This window comes from Esox lucius, chromosome 2, assembly GCF_011004845.1.
Source record: "Esox lucius isolate fEsoLuc1 chromosome 2, fEsoLuc1.pri, whole genome shotgun sequence".
Classification (NCBI taxonomy): domain Eukaryota; kingdom Metazoa; phylum Chordata; class Actinopteri; order Esociformes; family Esocidae; genus Esox; species Esox lucius.
Window position 1 is genome coordinate 28,890,851 of NC_047570.1, and position 19,714 is coordinate 28,910,564.

A 19,714-nucleotide genomic window follows, 5' to 3' on the forward strand; every position below is an offset into this window, starting at 1 on the left:
CTGCTCTTCTCGCTTCTATGAGTTGTTTTCCTGATAATGAAACAACACAATTTACAATTTATCTTGAGAACGTAGCTCACATCAGGTCTGTCACTCACTGTTCCCCTCTTTGTTCTCTTTTCACAACCAGCCTTCCCCAAGACACAACTTCAATTATGTTTCCGTCTATTGCTCGGAAATAAAAAGTGACTTCTACAAGAGGCCATAATTGATCACTCACAGTGACTGTGAGCACCAGGCTATTGCTAAGTGTGTACATTCCCCTAAACAGAAAATAGTTCTGTGTCTGTATTGGCTTGTAGATGCAGATGTAAACATGCAGGGTAACTTTTCCACACTTTTGTAGCACCCTTGCTATCAACTTTTTCACTTGGTGGCACCTGCATATGATTTGGTCAACATACGATTTGGTCATTTGGGGCAGCATATGATTTTGTCAGCATATAATTTGTCAGTTGGGATAGCATGTGATTCGGTCAGCGTAAGATTTTGTCAGTTGGGACAGCATGCAATTGAGTCAGTGTATGGTTTGATTAGTTGGGACAGCATGCAATTGAATCAGCATATGGTTTGATTAGTTGGGACAGCATGCAATTCAGTCAGTGTATGGTTTTATTAGTTGGGACAGCATGCAATTGAATCAGCATATGGTTTGATTAGTTGGGACAGCATGCAATTCAGTCAGTGTATGGTTTTATTAGTTGGGACAGCATGCAATTGAGTCAGCGTATTGTTTGATTGGTTGGGACAGCATGCAATTCAGTCAGTGTATGATTTGATCAGTTGGGACAACATATGATTTGGTCAGCATATGATTCGGTCAGTTAGGACAGCAAATGATTTGGACACCAGATGATTCTGTCAGTTGAGAGCATATGTTTTGGTCAGCATATGATTCGGTCAGTTGGGACAGCATATGATTTGGTAATTTGGAACAGCATGTGGTTCAGTCAGTCAGGACAGCATATGATTTAGACAGAATGATTCATTTAGTTTGGACAGCGTATGATTCGGTTAAATAGGACAGCATGTGACTTAATCAGTTTTACTCAGGGTTTTACTCAGGGTTTAACTTCCTTGATCTTGATGTGGCAATATTTGCCCCCTCTACTTTGCAAAAACGCTCCAGATCCGTCAGATTGCGAGGACACCTCTTCAGATCACACCACAGATGCTCAATTGGATTCAGGTCTGGGCTCTGGCTGGGCCATTCCAAAACGTTAATCTTCTTCTGGTGAAGCCATGTTTTTGTGGATTTGGATGTGTGCTTTGGGTCATTGTTGTGCTGAAAGGTGAACTTCCTCTTCATCTTCATCTTTCTAATGGACACCTGAAGGGCGTTTTTTGTGCCATAATTTTGTGCCAAAAATGCCTGGTATTTGGAACTGTTCATAATTCCCTCCACCCTGACTAAGGCCCCGGTTCCAGCAGAATAAAAACAACCCCAAAGCATGATGCTGCCATAACACAATCAACCTTTAATTGCCGTTTTCACCTGTGTGTGTCACCTTGAGTGTCTATACTAAGGCCATTCAGGGTATGTAAACTTTTGATCAGGGCCATTTGGGTGATTTCTGTTATCATTATGATTTAAAAAGGAGCCAAACAACTATGTGATAATAAATGGCCTCATTTGATCACTATCCTTCAATATAAGACCGTTTTTTGCATGATCAGTAATATTTTTAAAAACAGCCTCAAAGCATGATGCTGCCACCACCATGCTTCACTGTGGGTATGGTGTTCTTTGGGTGATGTGCAGTGTTGTTTTTGCGCCAAACATACCTTTCGGAAGTATGGCCAAAAAGTTTATCCTTGGTTTCATCAGACCATAACACATTTTCCCACATGCTTTTGGGAGACTTGATGTTTGTTTTTGCAAACTTCAGCCAGGCATGGATGTTTTTCTTTGTAAGAAAAGGCTTGCCACCCTGGCCCATAGCCCATTCATGTGAAGAATACGGGAGATGGTTGTCACATGTAGCACACAGCCAGTACTTGCCAGAAATTCCTGCAGTTTCTTTAATGTTGCTGTAGGCCTCTTGGAAGCCTCCCTGACCAGTTTTTTTCTCGTCTTTTCAAACATTTTGGAGGGATGTCCAGTTCTTGGTAATGTCTCTTGTGCCATATTTTCTCCACTTGATGATGACTTTCTTCACTGTGTTCCATGGTGTATCTGATGGAAATCCCCATTTCTAAGACGGTGTGCACACGTATGCAACCAGTTAATTGTAACGTTTAGATTTTTCCGCCTCAAAGATTTCAGTTTGTTTTTCAATTGAATTGTTCATGGGAGAAAAATCAGTTTGAGAATCTTTCCGGGCAAGAAAATGTTTGGTAGATTTCTTTCTCGAATTACCATTGTTTGACATATACAGTCGATATATAAATTCTACACACCACTGTTAAAATGCCAGGTTCTTATGATGTATAAGAATGAGACAAAGATAAATCATGTCAGAACTTTTTCCACCTTTAATGTGACCTATAACGTCATCTCTGTTTAGTTTTTTTATATTATCAGAAAAGAATGCAAAGAACATATTCTTTTTTACCTAAAATCTTGGTAGCAGTTAGGATAAACTGTCCTGCCATGGACAGAATCTCATCAATATAGGGATTTGAACCAGTGACCTTCACCTTGCCGCCCTAACACTCCTGACCACTAGGCTCCTCTGCTGCCTCATCTGTGTTTTCTTCTCAATGCCCACTGGAAGAGAAGGGGATGGACCTATTGCCTTCTCTTTCAGTGGGTTTGGAGAAAGAAACACCAAGTGAATAAGTAGTGCTTTCTGAGCGGCAGAAAAGTTCAAACAGTTTCACTACTGCCATCTACCGCTCAGGTACTGATGCTGTAAAACGGTTCCGTGAGGTAAATATAGTCAGGTAGGAAATGAATGATATACTAAAATAAATCTGTGACCCTCCTTTCTGTGAGCGTGTTTTTCCTACAATTGCATTCTGACTGACCTCCATATGCTTGTGATCAGAATGTATCTCCCCTCCCTTCTGAGTTACAGTAGAAAGAGGCAGTTGCCCGATCATGCAGCAGCTGACAGCGAAACAGGGGAACACTTGTATTTACATATGGCTAATTGTTTTTGCACATTACTGTGGAATAAATCATGCTAATATAGAAGAAAAACTAATTGGATGCCAAAATGAATGTGTCCAGCTAGGCTACATTTATTTCACTGGCCACCCTAGTGACTAATTAATACTTGGTGTTTCACCTTTTGTTCAGGCCGCAGTCTGTAACCCTGGTTGTCGGTGTCGTCTCCTGCCCAGCCAACATTAAAATGTTCTGTAATGGCAAAGGGGTGTGTGTACAATGGCTTATGAAGATATGAGAGACTAGAGCAAATTCCAAACTGGGTATGGTTGTTGAAACTGTTTTTACTTCCACAAGCATATTGAAATATGTTCTTGGAATGCTCAAATCATTTCAAGTTCCAGCACACATTTTCCCTTCTTCCTCTGCCACATACAGAACTATAACTCATGCATTGCAACCATTGTCAGAGGAATGTACAGTAGTCCATTCTGGTGGCTTATGAGTCTGAAGCGAAAGGATATCTCAGATTAAATAAGAATAATTCAAGTAATTACACATGCATGAATTCACACACTAACACACACACACACACACACACTCCTTGATGGAGGTCTGTGTATAACAACAGAGTAATAAATGAATTATGGTAATTCACTATTTACCACAGTCCCAATGTGTGTTTTAGTGTGTTACCGGGGGCTGTGTTGGGAAAGGGCCAGAGTCAATGTTGCCAAGGTGGATTTACCCTAGTGACCTCATTGCTTTTTTACTATTGCTTTTTACCCTCCCAACTGTATCTGAAAAGGCTGTACGTTTCAGTTTACCACACACACAGGGGCAAACATACAAATCAACAAACACACACACACTCGCACAGAGTGCTGCATCATTCCCTGACATAATTAGCAGTTTATATACATGACTCAATCACCTTGCCTGGCACTGCGATGTGAAATCTGTTTGCTTTGCTCTATTTTGGAAGTCCAGAAATCAATATTGCGATGAAATGGGTCCTGTTAGGTTAGTAGAGCCCTGATAGAGGCCCACTGATCCCTGCTATTTCCAGTAAGGTGTTTGAAACATCAAATAGAAGGAAAAACACCTAATATTCTGTACAGAGACTGAAGTCAGGGGCTAAGACACAGTATAATGCTGTTACTCACAGCCATGGTCATGAATGGGTTTGTATACAGCTACTCTCACTCTTCTGTGTGTACACAGCACATATATGTATGCAGTCCTGTTTTCACAAACAAACATACGTACACACTGTCTCTGTCTCTCTCTCTCTTTAACTCTCTGTAACTCAAGACAGTACGGTTAGTTTAATACAGACGGATGTCTTTACAGGCTAGTCGATGGTATATCACATGCATTTATGTTACTGTTACACATCTCCAGTCTAATTGCTCGTTATCACATTGGTGTTCCCTCTTTAGACAACAGAAAAAGTCTTAAGATCTGCCAAGAATGGAAGAGAAATACATAAACACCTGCAGGTCTCTAAGTAACTGTATTCAAATAAATTGAAAGAGATTTTTTTAGCTTGTAATGGATGGAAATAGTTTTTGCTAAATCCCAAAAGCAGTCTTTGTGAGTGAGCTCCAGCTTTATAAGCGGTTTGATGCTCAGAACTTCCTTCAGTACTTTTCTCGCCCCTTTCGGAGCGTTCTTGTTAATTTGGAAAGGAGGAGAGGGGTGGATTGAACAGATGAATGCAACAGAGGCGTGAAGTAGGGATGAAGGGAGTGATAGAGGCGGGGGCGATAGAGGGATGAATGGAAGGAGAGAGAGAGAGAGAGAAGGATGAAGAGAGAGAAAGATAGATGGAGAGAGGGATGGAGGGAGAGAGAGAGAGGAAGGGTTGGAGTGATGGAGAGAAAGAGAGAGGGGGGGGGGTGGCAGGAGGGAGGGAGCAGTGGAGGATGAGAAAGAGGGATTACAGAGAGAGAGAGGGATTGGAAAGGCTGGAGCGATGGAAGGATAGAGGAAGAAGTAGACGAATGTCTAGCAGGTAGACTGGTTCTGTAACCCAAACAGACACACACACACAGCCTTTCACCCACCCTCTTGTGTGCTCCGTTGCTTGACAACAAATACCGAGTGTGTGAAGTGTTTGAAGGTAAAGTTTGGTGCCTCATTAAAGGGAATAAATATGTGGGCATAGTTTCACTTCGCTCTGGGTTCTCGTCGGTCGCCTGGCAACAAAGACCTGATTGTAATGACCCCATGATTTCCAGGATGGGAGTGATCCAACTCTGCCGCACCAAGCCTCTGGTCTATTTCAAGTCTACAAAGTGTCAAATGTTCTTTGGTTTCATTCTGTTAGGTTCTAGCTTTTTTGGGTTTGTTGGCTCCCTCCTTACCTTTCTGTCTCCCTGCCTCCCTCGCGTCCATCTATTCTTTGTCTAAACACCTTTCATAAAAACCAAAAAAAAACAACGCACCGAATATATCTGTCCACTGCAAAAAGCTTGTCACTTTGGGACCCAGGCGTCCGTTGATGAAACGCCTACGTGTTGTTGTGAAACGCCCTGTGTTGTTGTGAAACGCCCTGTGTTGTTGTGAAACGCCCTGTGTTGTTGTGAAACGCCCTGTGTTGTTGTGAAACGCCCTGTGTTGTTGTGAAACGCCCTGTGTTGTTGTGAAACGCCCTGTGTTGTTGTGAAACGCCCTGTGTTGTTGTGAAACGCCCTGTGTTGGAGGTATTCTAATGTGCATTATGAACAGATGGGATGGATTGGTGTTGGTTCTGTGTGGGCGGACAGGTATCCGCATGCTGGACGGTGATGTGACGGACGTTGTGGAGGCTAAGTCCCTTGGCATCAGACCCGACTACATAGACATCTACAGCGCCAGCTGGGGACCCGATGATGACGGGAAGACCGTGGATGGACCAGGCCCTCTGGCCAAACAAGCCTTCGAGATGGGGATCAAAAAGGTGAATTACGGTCATGGACAGTGTTGGGGAATTTTTAAAGTTATTAATTATGCAGTTGGTAGTTACAGTGCCCTTAATGTGACTAGGTACGTTGCTTAGTTTCTTGCTGTAAGAAAAGCGAGGTGTGAAAAATGCTTTAAGAAAATAACTTTGATTCTATATTCATGTGTTGGTCACTCATGCCCAGAAGGCAGACGTTTAATGGGTTCATATAACTGCATAGTCAGGTATTGTATAGTCAGTGTCAGTCACCAGCATATAACATTATCAATCATTATCATTATACAGCATCATTATACATCATTATACAGAGTGTCCAATCCTATTATCTCAAGTAATCATATACCATATGTTTAGTTCTTTAATCAAGAATCTCTTGTCATGAAAGCTATCTTATCTTAAATCAATCAATTATTTTGTACTGCAAGTACCTCCACATTTTCAGGTCTAGCTTATTCAACCCCTTAGATGTACATACTTAAATACTAAAATAAAAAAAACTGCTGTAGCCATGTTCACTGATAAACATATCTTCTCAAAAGAGAAAACGTTAAGTACATTGCAATTTGAAATCTCTTTGCAATAATATGCATAATCCATTAATGTTTCATGACTTTATTCTGAGGTGAATCATTACTCAATCTGATTTGAAATGATTCAGAATAATCAGTCTATAAACAGAACATTTATTCAGATGTTCATTTGCGATCAACTTTAGTTGTCCGACAGAGAATGATTTGGGATCGAACTTCGGTTGTCCAACAGGCAAGAGAGTCCAGCAAAACATAACAGCATCCCCGGAGATTGGTTACACGCAGAAATTGGAGTAATAATGTCGGAGTAGTAAACTGCTTCCCAAATCGTTTGTCGATGCTACATATCGATTTGAAATGAATAAGAGCTGGGCGCATGGCTTTGGTAAATGTATCACTGAAGATACGTTGGTTGCTAGTAAGGGATTACTTAAGTTATTAAATAAGAAAATGCGTTACGTTTCTCATTGCCGTAAAAAAAGTATTTTGACGTTATTCATGTATCACAGTCCTTTTGACTGTCCTGTTTGAAGAATACTCCATTGAGCCAACGGTGTAGGTTTGTATTGTATATTGGTGGGGTCAGGGTCAATGGATCCCAGGATTTTCACTATTTTCCAGGGGGTCACATTGACCTGTCTGTAATATTATAAAGGGGGGGTCATGACCACTCCCCCCCCCCCCCCCTTTTTCTACACCCCTGCGTTGAGTTCTTTCCTGCGTATTTCACTGTCCCCGATGTATGGTGTGGCCAGGAAAACAAATGTCTTTAACCGGTGTGTAACTGCATCACTCAGATTAGATCAGACATTAACCGGATCTCAATATAAGAAGCACTTAATTTCAAACGGCCTTTCAGAGACTAAATCTGCTTAACCGAGTCACTCAAATGAAACTCATTGTTTAGTGCGGCAGAAGTAAAGTAGTCCATATTTCTGTGTGGTATTAAACTGTGCCTCAAGCCAGTTGAATAATGGATTGGATTGATTTAGTGGAGCCTTATAGCACATTACATTGGAAAGAGAACTTGTTACTTGGATATATGATGCCTGTCTATCCATAAAATGAAGGAGTTAGTGTTAAACAGAAAACTGATTATGTCCAATCAACATTTGTTGTCTTCCGATTTCTTTTTCACGCTATTGTGCGACCCTGAATCAAATAATTCAGGCTTTGATATTTTCTGTTCTCATTGGGGTTTTCAGCATGCTTGATGCATAACCAGGTGAAGCCTGCCCAGTTTGATTTTGCTATGATTGGTTTGTCTGGTTGTGTGAACAGCTCATAAAAATGGCGTCCTTCATTTACTCCCTAACAGGGCCGTAAGGGACTGGGCTCCATCTTTGTTTGGGCGTCTGGAAACGGCGGTCGCCAGGGTGACCACTGTTCATGTGACGGCTACACCAACAGCATCTACACCATCTCCATCTCCAGCACCACGGAGAACGGCAACAAACCCTGGTACCTGGAGGTCTGCTCCTCCACCCTGGCCACCACCTATAGCAGCGGGGAGTTTTATGACAGGAAGATAGTAAGTGTGTGTGTGTGTGTGTGGATGTATAGGATGTGTAGGTCTGTTATAAATGGAGAGTTCTACAACAGGAAAATGTTTGAGTTCTCCTGTTGTGTGGTGATGTTGGTAGGAAAGGTTTCAAACCATAAAAGCCAAACACAATGCTAGCACACTTTATTGAACTGTTATATCCACCCTCTTTCAGTAAAATGTTCATTCAAATCCGACCCGGATAAACATTCCCACTGCTATGATGCAGTTTACAGTCTCGCTTTCTCACACACGCCAACACATACACGCACAAACACACACACATACAGTACATAAAGTCACTCACTTACACACACCAACTCTCCTTCAGAAACATCTGTCATTCTGACATTCATTCTGGGAAGTGTTTACAATCCTATTACAGAGGTGTACCACGCTGACCTCTATGCTTCCCTGGGGAGCTCAGACTGTGATTCTCCACCTCATCCCTGCGTACAGACAGAAACCAATAAAAGCTAAGCCTTTCAAACGTTCTGTGTAGGAATGGACTGATGAGCCCGTTGGGGAGCTGAAGGACTGCCTTGACACCACAGATCAGGACATGGTCAAAGACGACAATGGAGATATACACGATAGACACCACTACACTGACATCCTACATCAAGCCATGTGAGGAGTGTGCATCATTAAAAGCCTTTCTGTCACCTGGGAACAGCATGTCATGACGAGGTTAAGGGCCTCGGCTGTGCCAAAGAGGAAGGCGTCCAGGCTCTGCACTCTGCACAAAAGGAGGGTCTCGAGACCAGGTACAGAAAAAATATCATATCACTGCCAAATACCGGTACAAAGCCTGGCTAGAGCAGCAGTTCTTCAGGAAACTTATCTGCTTATCGATCTGGAAAGGAATAAAACAAAATTCCCCTCAGTAGCTGACATCCTCTCGCAGGAGAACAAGCTACACGAGTGCTACTGCAGATTTGCCTCACAAAGACCTTTCAGTTACACACCTCTCTGCCAGCTGAGTGTGTCCTGCTCCATCTCTTTATCCCTTAACACTGGAGCATCGCAGAGCGCGCTGCCTTTTTCTACTCACTCTACACAAGCAACTATATCTCCGGCAACACTTCTGTCAAACAACTCAAGGTCACAGCCGACACTTCTCTGGTCCTCAAACTGACAGAGACGGAAGTCCATGCACCGTGGAGACGTTGAGTGGCGTGTGGACTGGTGCCGTCAAAACAACCTGGAATTGAACTCAAAACCATGGCAGACTTCAGGAAATGGCTCTCAACTCTCTCCCTCCAGATTGAGGACTCATATGTAAGTTTGGGGAAATCTCCAAATCTCCATCATCTTCCGAACCTCAGCTGGGAGGGCAACACCACAGCAACCACCAAGACAAAGGCAGACGTGCCTCTTGTGGCAGCTGATACAAATTCCTTGACCTGGTTTCACACATTTAAATGTAAATTCCATCCTGACGTCCCCCATCACGTCTTCTGCCGACTGCAAGGAAAAAACTGCACCGCATTGTACAATCATCAGAATGGTTCAAATCCGTTGCCCTACAACGGATTTGGGAACTGTTGCTTGACATGACTTCTGGGCAAGGAAGCGTGCAGGCAAAATACTTGCCAACCCGTCACACAACAGTTCCCCAACTTCTCCTCATGGCAGGCAGAGGGCAGCCAGGGCGTATACGTCAGCCGTAACCAAAACCTTCCTTTCACCATGCTCCTCCTCAGTATTCGACTCTCTGTTCCTTGAAGACCAATAAGACAACGCTCACTTCATCAAGCGACCGCTACACTACTTAATAGCTGCACAATACTGCTGTCAAACTCTCTCCACCCCCCTGTGTCTAGATATATCAACTGTAAACCCGTGTACAAGATATTTGTATAGTAAATTGATGGCATGGCTCAATATCGTATGACTCTCTGCTAACCACCAGTCTGTGTGTTCTGTCCCCAAATGTCGTCTAAATGTTGTAACCACCCAACTGAACATGCACGCAGGCACGCACACACCCACACACACACATCCAACGCACCGCCACATCACATCTTTGTTCACTAGGAGAACGGTATGTTGTTCCATTGCCAAAGCAGAGATATGCCACATCGATCAACTACAATCAGGTTTTTCCCCCGACTGCACAGAGATGACCTGCCCTTTCTGGAATGTTGACAGTACCAACAGCTGGGACACGCAGCTCAAATGTGCTGTTTCATATGTTCTTTTGATCAAATAGGGAGGACATGCATTTTTCACCAGATAAGTAGTTATTCAATCTTCATGAAATGTAAATGTTTTGCTGGCTCAATGGTATAGGTAAAAACTGATTGGGAGTATTTTTCTGAGTGGAAAAGAGGCTTGGCCTGTGTCCAGATGCCATTTCCACTGCCATTTCCCTTTTGATTTTCCCTTCTATAAATGTATAACCCCCTAGAAACATGTTTAATAAATAATCATCTACATCCTGTTTCTACAGGTTTCAATTTAGGATACTACATCTGTATAAAGATGCTTTGAAGCAGGACAAACAAAACTGTTAGTTCAAACAATGAACACTTTTTGCTTCTGACATTGGGTGACTGCACATCAGTGCACGTATGATGAAACAGTACTGTCAAAGAGTGTGTGGGAAAAGACGTTCTGTCTGTATTGCCATTGTTTATGTTGGGTTTGATGGACTTTTGGGATCTAAAAACAATGAAGTTATCTTTGACCCTTTTTTTAACAACAACATGCTTAATTTTTAAACCCTACATCCATGATATGATAATCACTGGCTAAAGTTTGGTACATAAATCTGGAATTAGAAGTTAAAAAACTTTTTCTAATCATACCATTCAAATCATACACTTTGTACAGATGTTAAAAGTTATCTAAAAGTACATCATGAGTGAGCAATAGGATAAAGTTGTTGAACAAACCTATTTAACCCTATATATAACTTTTGAGCACAGCTGTATATATATATATATATATATATATATATATATATATATATATATATATATATATATACAGCTGTGCTCAAAAGTTTGCATACCCTTGGAGAATTGGTAATATATGTACCATTTGTAAAGAGAAAATGAGTGTGCGGGTAAAACATGTCTTTTATTTCTTATGGGATTCACATTCTTACTGTAGGTTATAACAGAATGGTACAATCATAAAACCAAACATGTAACCGACCCCTGTTCAAAAGTCTGCATACCTTTAATTCTTAATAAATTTGTGTTGCCCCATTTAGGATCAATGACAGCATGCAGTCTTTTGTAATAGTTGTCTATGAGGCCCCAAATTCTTGGTATAGCTGCCCATTCAAATTGACAAAATGCCTCCAGGTCATGCAAAGTCTTTGGTCGTCTTGCATAAACCGCACGTTTGAGATCTCCCCAGAGTGTCTCGATGATCAGGAGACTGTGATGGCCACTCCAGAACCTTCACCTTTTTCTGCTGTAACCACTGGAGGGTCAACTTGGCCTTGTGCTCAGGGTCATTATCGTGCTGGAAAGTCCAAGGGCTTCCCATTCGCAGCTTTTGTGAAGAAGAATGTTAATTGTCTGCCAGTATTTTCTGATAATATGCTGCATTCATCTTGCCATCAATTTTACAAGATTCCTGTGACTTTAGAGCTCACACACCCCCAAAACATCAGTGAGCCACCACCATGCTTCACCGTGGATATGATATAGCTTTGTTGACCCCTCTCCAAATATAGCACTTATGGTTGTGACCATAAAGCTCTATTTTGGTCTCGTCACTCCAAATTACAGTGTGCCAGAAGCTGTGAGGCGTGCCAAGGTGTTGTCGGGCATATTGTAACCAGGCTTTTTTGTGGCATTGGCGCAGTAAAGGCTTCTCTCTGGCAACTCAACCATGCAGCTAATTTTTGTATCGTCGTATTGTGCTCCCTTGAAACAACCACACTGTCTTTTTCCAGAGCAGCCTGTATTTCTCCTGATGTTGTATCCCGAACAAATCTTCTGGCAGTTTTGGCTGAAATCGTTGTTGGTCTACCTGACCTTGTCTTGGTATCAAGAGATCCCTGAATTTTCCACTTCTCAATATGTAATTGAACAGTACTGACTGGCATTTGCAAGGCTTTGGATATCTTTTTATATCCTTCTCCATCTTTATAAAGTTATATTATTGTTATGCAGGTCTTTTGACAGTTCTTTTCTGCTCTGCATGGCTCAGTATCTAGCCGGCTCAGTGCATCCACATGAGAGCTAACAAACTCATTGACTATTTATACACAGACACTAATTGCAATTTAAAAAGCCACAGGTGTGGGAAATTCACCTTTAATTGCCGTTTTCACCTGTGTGTGTCACCTTGAGTGTCTATACTAAGGCCATTCAGGGTATGTAAACTTTTGATCAGGCCATTTGGGTGATTTCTGTTATCATTATGATTTAAAAAGGAGCCAAACAACTATGTGATAATAAATGGCCTCATTTGATCACTATCCTTCAATATAAGACAGTTTTTTGCATGATCAGTAATATTTTTTAAATCAATGCCGGAATTTCACAATTATTGCAAGGGTATGCAAACTTATGCGCACAACTGTACATGTTGTGTGTGTGTGTGAGCAAGGTCTGAGACTATGTTTGCTAATGGACCATGGTGTGTTTCTTACATCAGACACATCATCTCTATCCCGGTCCGCCTGCCTTAAGTCTGGGCCTCTGGCTTCTTGGTTCCATCAGGTCCCCTGTCCATGTTATCTCATTCATAGTGACCTAAGAGGTAAAACAGATCCAAGATGAACACACTGAGGAGCTTGACACTGAAGGTGTGGGTCCATTACCTCTCCCCTGCTAGTGGCCTGGGCCAACACTGCGTGTGTCCTGCTTGGTTTTACAGGGACCAAACCAAGGATAATATTTACCGAGTGCTGCAGGGGCTGAATGGACATGGTAGGGTGGTGGTGGTGGTGGTTGGGGTTACCACAAGCAGACCTGCTCTTTCCCCTCCTTCCCTCTCCCATCTGTCATGTACCTTAACAAGCCTTGGCAGTGTGCTCCCCGTTCCTCTGTCCAGTTCACAGTCAAGTGCTCTGTCCTCACCAGGAGCCCGAAATAGACATTCACCACCGCTGATGATAAAAAGTATAGGGGCACAGGGAAGATGTAAGAGTATCAGCATGTAGCCCAAGATTCCACACAAACCCGGTGCTGTATTGTGCCATTTCTTTGTGCACTTCTGTAAATGTTAATAAACGACTATAAACATGATCTATGTGTTTAGTTCTGTGTGTCTGGAGATGGTTGCGCCCTGTATGGCTTAGTAAATCAATTTTGGAATGTCTGTGTGTGTGTGTCTGTGTGTGTGTGTGTCTGTGTGTGTGTCTATGTCTGTGTGTGTGTCTGTGTCTGTCTGTGTGTGTGTGTGTGTGTGTGCGTGCGTAACCCAAGAAAAAAGGGATTCTTCTAAAAGAGGTTCAGTGAATGAGATGTGACCTCTTTGCGTCCTAGGTGACCACGGATTTGCGGCAGCGCTGCACAGACGGCCACACTGGTACCTCTGTTTCTGCTCCCATGGTGGCCGGGGTCATTGCCCTCGCCCTGGAGGCCAAGTCAGTACCCCCCTATTTCTCTACAAACTAGCTCTGGTTTCTTGTTATCTGTTTGTATATGTACTTTCTGTATGTATAGGTGTCTTATGCATGTATGTGCTGTATCTATATGTCTGTAAGTTGGTTTGATAAGACACTTCACGGTCATCTGTCAACTGCCTGCCCATTTGAGAAGGTCTTGTCTGGACGTTGCACAAAATCAATATTCTGAACATTGTAGCATTTTCCACAGAAATTGTTCATTTCTATGGAAGAATATTGTACTGAGGGGGCACATTCTTTTTGATGTGAAACCTCCTCCTGGGAGAATTCGGAATGTTTTGGCCTCTTCCTTTGCGTGGAAGTTGCTATGCCAACCGGCCATTAGAGAACGATGTTCTTGATGTTGTGTAAAGTGAAGCTGATCTGCGGTCAGTATAGCATTTTTCTCACCAAAGGTTAAGGTTAGGACTGAGGGAGAGTATTCTGGTCCTTGATCGGTGCCTATGGGAAAATGTACTTTGGGGCAAAGTTCTTCATGTGGGAGGTTTGCTTTATGGGGGCGTTCTCCTTCCAGGAAAAGTCTGTAATTGAAAGTTCATGTGATGTTTTGAATTTATAATTAAGTAGTCAACATCAGATTGTCCAATTGTTCTGGCAAATCTCACATAGAACGTTTGTTGGAAGGAAGGATTGTTTTGACATTTTAGAGTTGATTGTTCTTTGAAAAGCATTATGAAAGTTTTAGGCATATAAATGTCTCCTGTAATAACATGAGATGTAAATCAGACATGATCTTTATCTATATCTATCTATCTATATATATATATATATATAAATATATATATAGTACAGGCCAAAAGTTTGGACACACCTTCTCATTCAATGCGTTTCCTTTATTTTCATGACTATTTACATTGTAGATTCTCACTGAAGGCATTAAAACTATGAATGAACACATGTGGAATTATGTACTTAACAAAAAAGTGTGAAATAACTGAAAACATGTCTTATATTCTAGTTTCTTCAAAGTAGCCATCCTTTGCTCTGATTACTGCTTTGCACACTCTTGGCATTCTCTTGATGAGCTTCAAGAGGTAGTCACCTGAAATGGTTTTCCAACAGTCTTGAAGGACTTCCCAGAGATGGGAATCCATCCTTTCACCTTTTCTGCGTCGCACAAAGACACAGCGGTTGGAACCAAAGATCTCAAATTTGGACTCATCAGACCAAAGCACAGATTTCCACTGGTCTAATGTCCATTCCTTGTGTTTCTTGACCCAAACAAATCTCTTCTGCTTGTTGCCTCTCCTTAGCAGTGGGTTCCTAGCAGCTACTTGACCATGAAGGCCTGATTCGCGCAGTCTCCTCTTAACAGTTGTTCTAGAGATGTGTCTGCTGCTAGAACTCTGTGTGGCATTCAGCTGGTCTCTAACCTGAGCTGCTGTTAACCTGCGATTTCTGAGGCTGGTGACTCGGATTAAATTATCCTCAGCAGCAGAGGTGACTCTTGGTCTTCCTTTCCTGGTCGTCCTCATGTGAGCCAGTTTCGTTGTAGCGCTTGATGGTTTTTGCGACTGAACATGGGGACACATTCAAAGTTTTTTCAATTTTCCGGACTGACTGACCTTCATTTGTTAAAGTAATGATGGCCACTCGTTTCTCTTTACTTAGCTGATTGGTTCTTGCCATAATATGAATTCTAACAGTTGTCCAAAGGGCTGTCGGCTGTGTATCAACCAGACTTCTGCACAACACAACTGATGGTCCCAACCCTGATGGTCCCAAAATTCCACTAATTAACCCTGACAAGGCACACCTGTGAAGTGAAAACCATTTCAGGTGACTATCTCATGAAGCTCATTGAGAGAACACCAAGGGTTTGCAACGCTATCAAAAAAGCAAAGGGTGGCTACTTTGAGGAATCTACCGGGGCTGTATAACATGTTTTCAGTTATTTCACACTTTTTTGTTAAGTACATAATTCCACATGTGTTCATTCATAGTTTTGATGCCTTCAGTGAGAATCTACAATGTAAATAGTCATGAAAATAAAGACAACTCTTTGAATGAGAAGGTGTGCCCAAACTTTTGGCCTGTACTGTATATATATATATATATATATATATATATATATATATATATATATATATATATATATATATATATATATATATATGGTATATTTCTATATGCATTTTAATTGCAGAATATCTCATATATATATATATATGAGAGATTCTGCAATTAAAATGTTGAGTTTCATGTATTCAAGATAAAATATATCATTATTAACATATACACTGGACCGTTTCTGATTAAACTTACTTATAGCAACAAACCAAACCAATGAGCTTTAATGTCAGTTTTATATGTGAAATGAGAGCCCATTATTCCCACTTTCCCTTCTGACACTCCCTTTGAATAGCCTGATCAATTAATGAAGCATTGTCTTATTACTGTTATTACTTGGTCATGTAGCTTGCAGCGCTCCCTCAGACAGCCAGACTGGCCATGACTACACAGTAGAAGTTAGAGAGTGTTATGTTTACAGAATGGGTTACTTTGCCTTTGAAAACTTTTGGAAACTTTGGAAATAGGTGTGACTGTTTTCTAGCCTATACTTACTATATAAAGAAATACTTGGGGACAGGGCTTGACATTGGCACCCGCCCACCCGCCAAATGCGGGTAGAATGGCGTTCTATATATCTATACACAGGGTATTTCCAGATTTCAAAACTTTAACCAAAATCTCACACCGCCTTTGTGTGTTGGTATGGTAAAGCATGATTTTGCGCGGGAGAAAAGCCGTACTGTCAATGAAATCTGGCAACCTTGCATCCAGGACCACACAGGTCCAGACTTCGCGGAGATGAGTAACGTCAGAAATACAAGTGGATCTTAGTTTTTTTTACACCCAAGCATGTCAAAATATTTAAATAAAACATAATAACCTCAAACTACATCCAGATTTATTTAAAGAGACAAGTGAAGATGACTGGTGAAAAGATAATCAGATTAAAGTGTGTAGTGTCACCCAAATCATTGGGCTATATATGCAATATACAGTGAAATAAATATACAATTAACATATTTAAGTCACTAAGAATATAAATATATGAACGTGAAGAAGACTTTGGATGAGCCAGGAAAACCCCTGTGTGTTTATATATATATAAAAAATAAAAAAATGACTGTAGTCTTATTGCAATGAGAGTGACATTATGACCTACGTCCCTACAACTCCCATGAGCACTACCTACATACAGTGTTTGATTCTGGTCCATTTGTGTTAGGCCTATTGCCTTGCACGCCAGTGACCAACAGTGTGAACCAGACAGGCTACGACAAATAAAACAAATAAAATAAATTCCCAACAACAAAATGGTGGCTAGTGAAAATGCTGAGTGGCTAGTAACTTTGGAAAACCATTAGCCACAATGGCTGGTGAGCAAAAAAGTAAATGTCAAGCGCTGCTTGGGGAAATGGGTGTAATTAAGAAAACCTGCAGTATTTATTCGTATGGAAAATATTGGATGTGTGGTGCTCATTTTCATAATTTCTTTGACGGAACTTCACGACAAAGAAACACTGAATGGGAAAGTGAAAATGTCCTGGTAGGCCCTGCTTGTTTTATTCTGTACCTTCTTGTGTCGAGCCTGATGAACACAGCACCTATGTGTTTTTCTGTTCCAGCCCGTTGATAGGCTGGAGAGATGTCCAGCACCTGTTAGTCAAGACGTCTAGGCCTGTCCACCTGAAGGCCAATGACTGGAAGACCAATGCAGCCGGGCACAGAGGTGTGTGGTGGTGGGGGGCGGTGTTATTTTTCTCCTTTAGCAAACTGAGTCTGATTACGTTCCTATACCTGTAGAACATATTATACAGCCCCGGTAAAGAAGTAAGAAACCACTGCACCTTTTTCTTTCCTTTCCAAAAAGGTTGATAAGGAACGTTCTGAGTAGGGAAGTTCTGAGTGAGGAACAGAAGCCTTCAATTTGCAGTGGTCTCTTAATTTTAACCCTTCAAAGCCGCTTAATTACTATAAGCCACTTAATTACTATAAGCCACTTAATTACTATAAGCAATTTCATTTAATGTTGGCAAACCGCTTGCACATTTTTCATTCAGTGTCCTCCAGTGATGTCTAAACTATATATGCATAGTCACATCATAGGCGGCAGCTGACTGAGCTCAAATTCTTATGTTGCCTTCCTCTGGGATCCCGTTTCTACATTAAAATGTGTGTAGGTTTATGATTTCCAAGTAATTCTTCCTTCGACTCACAAGGCACCCTGTGGGGCTTTGTGTGTGTGTATGTGTGTATGTATGTGTGTTTGCGTGTGTATGTGTGTACGTGTGTATGTGTGTATGTGTGTGTGTGTGTGTGCGCACGCAGGGGCCTCACCCGGAGCGCCGGGGGGGATCATTATGTGGAAAAATAATTAGTGTTTGGATTCTTTAAAAAAATGGATTTAATAATTTTTCCTTTTTTCATAATAATGAAATAAATCCCACAGACCCCCTGCAATTATGCCAACTGACAAGTCATTCAACACAATGCTGCTCACCTCCTTCAGTTTGGAGTGGGGCTGGTTCAGGGGTATGGGCAGACAGGGAGGAGGGGTGGTTCAGGGGTATGGGGAAGGACAGACAGGGAGGAGGGCTGGTTCAGGGGTACAGGGATGGACAGACAGGGAGTAGGGCTGGTTCAAGGGTATGGGAATGGACAGACAGGGAGTAGGGCTGGTTCAGGGGTACAGGGATGGGCAGACAGGGAGGAGGGCTGGTTCAGGGGTATGGGGATGGACAGACAGGGCTGCTGAGCCTTTAGCTTCATCTGTTGGGCCTGGCACCAGGCAGGGACAGGCAGGGACAACTGCTTTCGTATCAATAGCTTGCTAAAGGTTTGCCTGCATTGATTAAATGTGGACTAAAAGAGGAACGAAATGTCAATGCGCAGAATTTTCAGTTCAGATTTTAAGTAACTAATGTTAGCCGAACAAAAGTAGCCTATTTCACTATGGACTAAGCTCACCAGCTCATTTCCACCACTCACGGACTACACCCACGTTCCTTATTGAAAGACTGGGTAACATACTGTCACCTTTTTCTCTCTCCAGTCTTTCTTTTCATTTTAGGAAACCAGATTTTTCTTTAGTAAGCTGAGACATCATTGATCATCCACACAAACTCCTCACGCGCAATTCAGCGCTAGCAAGTACCGTTCACGCCTGGTTTGGGGACAGGACTGAACCATTTCATGTGTTTGGGGGGGGGGGGGGGGTGCACAATGTGCAATGCAGTGGCTCTCTGGATGTTTACTTTTTGCCAAAAACAAGAAAAAGAAAATAGGATAGGCAGATAGGTTAAATAATTGAATGTTGACTTTTTTTACCAAATTTTTTTGGGCCATTGTCAGTCACAGGCCCAATAGATAGAATCATCCTAACTTCTCCCCACATACAGTGCCTCCGCGTGCGTGCGTGCGTGCGTGCGTGTGTGCGCGCGCGCACAGAAGCTTAGTGTATGGAAACCCCTCATCACTTCACCTGGAGAGCTGTGTGTGAAGTGTTTTCTGTTCTCATAAATCCATAATCAGCTATTATGAAATTATTCCAATCCATCCCTCTTTTTCCCTCCCTCGTAGTGAGCCACCTGTATGGGTTTGGGCTGGTGGATGCTGACGGTATGGTGGTGGAGGCTAAGAAGTGGAGGAATGTCCCTGCACAACACACGTGTTCTAGGATGTCAGAGCGACGCACCAGGTCAGCTGGCTCTACTTGATGTGGGTTTCACTTTGTCCCTCCATGGGTTTCCCGCTACACAGTACAACTCTGAGCATGTACAGTGACCCGGCGATTAAAGGGGTTTCTGAAACATTGGGAGAACGCTAATTCAGTTGTGCAGTCAATGTATAAATTCAGGAGAATGTGGGGTATATTTGTTTAGGTGAAAACTCTAATCAAATTGAAAATGTTGAGCTCATGCGATTCGACATCGACAGACAAACAAAAACACAGACCCACACACAAGTAGATGTGGTTGTAATAAATGCTCATTCTGATAGCAGAAAATTAGGATCTGAGGATAACGGTTTGTAG

General features: G+C 42.1%; 1 protein-coding gene across 2 annotated transcripts in view; it reads left to right on the forward strand.

Annotated features, from left to right (window-relative positions):
- Positions 1 to 19,714, forward strand: part of pcsk6 (proprotein convertase subtilisin/kexin type 6) — an 85,663-nt gene that overhangs the window by 23,439 nt on the left and 42,510 nt on the right. For both annotated transcript variants that reach the window (XM_029123515.2, XM_029123507.2), the window contains exons 7-11: positions 5,824 to 5,996; positions 7,848 to 8,060; positions 13,529 to 13,629; positions 17,307 to 17,410; positions 19,261 to 19,378. In XM_029123515.2, coding sequence (XP_028979348.1) covers positions 5,824 to 5,996; positions 7,848 to 8,060; positions 13,529 to 13,629; positions 17,307 to 17,410; positions 19,261 to 19,378 — 709 coding nt within the window. The remainder of the gene's footprint in view (positions 1 to 5,823; positions 5,997 to 7,847; positions 8,061 to 13,528; positions 13,630 to 17,306; positions 17,411 to 19,260; positions 19,379 to 19,714) is intronic.